Source organism: Solanum dulcamara, chromosome 12 (genome assembly GCF_947179165.1).
Source record: "Solanum dulcamara chromosome 12, daSolDulc1.2, whole genome shotgun sequence".
In the NCBI taxonomy this organism is placed as follows: Eukaryota; Viridiplantae; Streptophyta; class Magnoliopsida; order Solanales; family Solanaceae; genus Solanum; species Solanum dulcamara.
In genome coordinates this window covers 16,117,934-16,121,959 of record NC_077248.1, presented here as the reverse complement: position 1 = coordinate 16,121,959, position 4,026 = coordinate 16,117,934, and the positions used below count along the sequence as shown (strand labels likewise).

General features: G+C 32.5%; 1 protein-coding gene across 1 annotated transcript; it reads left to right on the top strand.

Moving 5' to 3' along the window:
• Positions 1 to 966: 966 nt before the first annotated feature.
• On the top strand, positions 967 to 1,275 carry LOC129876960 (auxin-induced protein 15A-like). The gene has a single exon (XM_055952437.1). The coding sequence runs from the start codon at positions 967 to 969 to the stop codon at positions 1,273 to 1,275; it is 309 nt and encodes a 102-aa protein (XP_055808412.1).
• Positions 1,276 to 4,026: the final 2,751 nt, after the last annotated feature.

Here is a 4,026-nt window from a genome sequence, read left to right as displayed (position 1 = left end):
ACATGTTGGAGTAAGTAATATATTTTATTTCAAAATTTCAAATCTCACAATTTTAAATAACTTACCTATTCATACTATTTCGACGAACTAAGTTATTCAATTATGGATATAACATAAACTCCACAAGCAAGCAAGTTCAAAATTAAAGTTAAAAGTCCAATTCTCGACAAGAAATCTCTATCAATTAAGGCATTTTAACTCTTGAACAAAGTAGGAACTAATTTTTGAATAAAGAATCCAAGTACAAATCTTAATTAACTAACCTGACTCAATAAAAAAATTTGTGCTAGGTGAGTTGAGGCTCCAATATCAAGAATCTAAATATACTATCTCAATGACCCCACTGACTTTTAATTGTAAATATGTCACTAAATAATGCAAGTTCAAGTTCAATGCTCCTATAATAGAGAACAAACTCTTTGGGATCCTCACTTATTAGGTATTCAACAAGCAATCGTAAATTTTGAAATGTAGTGAGTGTAAGTGCTTGTAGAGAATAACTAGATACAAATATTAGCATATCACATTTTTTTATGTTGTGCAATCTGCTTATTCTTCTTCTTTGTACCCTAAAGTGGTAGCACATGTTGTCTTAATATATATATTTAGCCAAAACCATGTGATCTTTTGCTGATATCTAACCATATGTTTTACCTAATTCATTTACTCTTCTTTATTCATAATTTGATGAATGTAGCGTCCCTATATATATCTCACTCTACTTTTCAAAGCTACCATTGCCAAATACTAGTCAATATAATTTTATTCTAACACTTCAAAATTTTCAAGTAAGTTTGTGTCTAGATCAAGGGGACGGGTGACCTAAGCCTGCTTCCTCTGGTCAAAGTTATCTAGCTCCTTGCTATAACCTAGTTAGTCTTACTCACTCTTACCTCCTAGTCTATTTCCGTTTCTTTCTTTTTTTGAGAATACCTACCCTGTTGTTCACTTAATTTTTCTCAAAAAATGGGAAGAGGTTTAGTTGGTATAGCTCATGCCAAAAGCAAGCTTCGACGATCGATTTCACATAAAAATAAAAGTGTGTCACCAACAACTACGACTAATTATGTTCCAAAGGGACATTTTGTAGTATATGTTGGTGAAACATGTAGGAGATTTGTTGTTCCAATAGCATATTTGAACCATCCTTTGTTTCAAGATTTGTTACATTGGGCTAAAGAAGAGTTTGGATACAGCCATCCAATGGGTGGTCTAACAATTCCATGCAGTGAAGATTACTTCATTAGTCTCACTACCCTACTTAATAAGTCATAATAGACCAAACAGAAGTACACAAATGTACACTTCATGGTTCCATCAGTTCGGCATACCATCCCCCGAGGACATTCAACAAAAATTGGAACGATACAGAAAAAATTACCATAATTCTTACGCTTCGGCATACTGGTTTATTTTTCTCTTGTTTGCTGCTTTTTATAGGGAAATATATTGCTGAAAGAGAGATGACTAAGTCAGCTCTCTTCATTTTTGCAATATGAACTTGTGTCAAGTTTGTCTCATATACATCCTCCTTGTAATTTGTACATACATAATACATTCTTCCAAATAAAATGTTTATTTTTGTCTCATTATGCTTCCAAGTCATGTTAGTATGTTTATCTTATGTCCAATATTTGCTATAAATATTTTAGTCTTGTCAGAATTGTTAAACTATAAGTAGAGGTATTTTAAAGTAATTACTTTCCCTCTAATTAAGATCTACATGATTAATGATAAATACTTATTTTATTTATATTTGCTTTTATTCTACGCTTAGGATCTACATTTGTAGAATATTTATTTTCCTTTTAGATTAGAATCTATAATGTAAAAAAATTAAAATTTTATTCCTTTTAATTCTCTATAATTAGTGATGTATTTTTTTTTATTTCAATTCAATGCAAGAAATAATGCAATCAATTAAGAGTGTCAATGGTTATTTAAAACCCGGCTTAACCAACGGAATCGAATTGTAATGAATCGATTATTAGGTTATTTTAATAAAATTATAGGTTTTTATATAAATTAACTGAATTAACATCCAAAGTCACCTTTTAAATAGTAAAAATATCTACAAACAAAAAAATTGCTTAAGTCATATGAAAATATACATGGTATTGTGTTCTAATTTCTATTAGTGACTCTTACATGAAGTTTTAAAAAAGATACAAGTGTTGTAAAATACACTAATTTAACAATATAAGGAGGAGAGAGTAATTGAAAGGAAAACAAAACAGATGAGAGGAAGTTTTTATATATCTGTGTATCTACATTTACATTGTAAAACGACTCAATTTATAGGAAAGGAAAAGGGGACGTAGGGGGACAATTGAGGGTGGGAAGGAAAAGGGAAAATAAGTGGAACATCCACTTCTTCCTAATACTCCTCCTTGGATGTTCACGTATAATGTGCCTCATAAAAGAAAACTTTACAAGAAACAAGTTGTGCTTCGTTAAAACCTTACTAGGAAAAACCCGGTGGGAAAAATCCTAGTGAAGGAAAAAGAGTACACACATCTAATAATACGCCTTGAGTGTTGCCTCATTAAAAACCTTATCAGGAAAACCCAGTGGGACAAAACCTTGGCTAAGAAAAAAAGAGTACAATTCGTATTTTGCTCCTCCTGATGAAAACATCACTTAATATCTCGAAGACGACGCATTCCAATTTTGTATCTCATTTTCTCAAAGGTTGAAGTTGGTAATGCTTTGGTGAATATATCTGTCAAATTGTCACTTGAACGAATTTGTTGGACATCTATTTCACCATTCTTTTAAAGATCATGAGTGAAAAAGAATTTTGGTGAAATATGTTTTGTTCTGTCTCCTTTGATGTATCCTCCCTTCAGTTGAGCTATACATGCAGCATTGTCTTCATAAAATATTGTTGGAACATCTCTTTTCAAAGAAAGACCACATGTTTCTTGAATGTGTTGAGTTATAGATCTTAACCAAACACATTCTCGACTTGCTTCATGAATGGCTATTATCTCTGCATGATTTGAGGAAGTGGCAACCATAGTTTGCTTTGTTGAACGCCATGATATAGTTGTACCACCACATGTAAATAAATAGTCTGTCTGTGATCGACCTTTATGGGGATCAGATAAATATCCCGCATCTGCATAACCGATCAATTGTGATGTGGAATTATTTGAGTAAAACAATCTCATATCAATGGTACCTCGAAGGTATCTGAATATATGCTTAATTCCATTCCAGTGTCTGCGCGTTGAGGAAGAACTAAATCTTGCTAACAAGTTTACTGAGAAAGCTATATCTGGTCTAGAATTGTTGGCAAGATACATTAATGCACCAATTGCACTAAGATATGGTATTTCAGCACCAACAAGTTCTTCATCATTTTCATGAGGTCAAAATGGATCTTCATTAATATCAAGGGATCTCACAACCATTGGGGTACTCAATGGATGTGCTTTATCCATATAAAACCTCGTTAAAATATTTTCAGTATATGTTGACTGATGGACAAATATCCCATTTGTAAAATGTTCAATTTGTAGACCAAGACAAAATTTTGTCTTTCCGAGGTCTTTCATTTCAAACTCCTTTTTCAGACATTTTACTGCCTTTGAAAGTTCTTCTGGAGTTCTAATAATATTTAAATCATCAATATATACTGTTATTATGACAAATTCAGATCCAAACCTTCTCATAAAGACACAAGGGCAAATTGGATCATTTTTATATCCTTCTTTTAGCAAATATTCGCTAAGACGGTTGTACCACATTCGCCCTTATTGTTTCAACCCGTACAAGGATTTCTGAAGCTTTATTGAGCAATTGTCTCGAAAATCCTTGTATGCTACAGGCACTTTGAACCCTTCGAGAATTTTCATAAAAATGTCGTGGTCCAATGAGCCATACAAATAGGCAGTGACCACATCCATTAGGTGCATTTCAAGCTTTTCATCAACTACCAAATTCATTAGATACCTGAAGGTAATTGCATCCACCACAGGAGAATATATTTCCATATAGTCAATGCCAGGTCTTTGCGAAAAA

Excerpts from the sequence above, each read along its gene's own strand:
- LOC129876960 (XM_055952437.1), top strand. The coding sequence starts at position 967 with ATGGGAAGAGGTTTAGTTGGTATAGCTCATGCCAAAAGCAAGCTTCGA.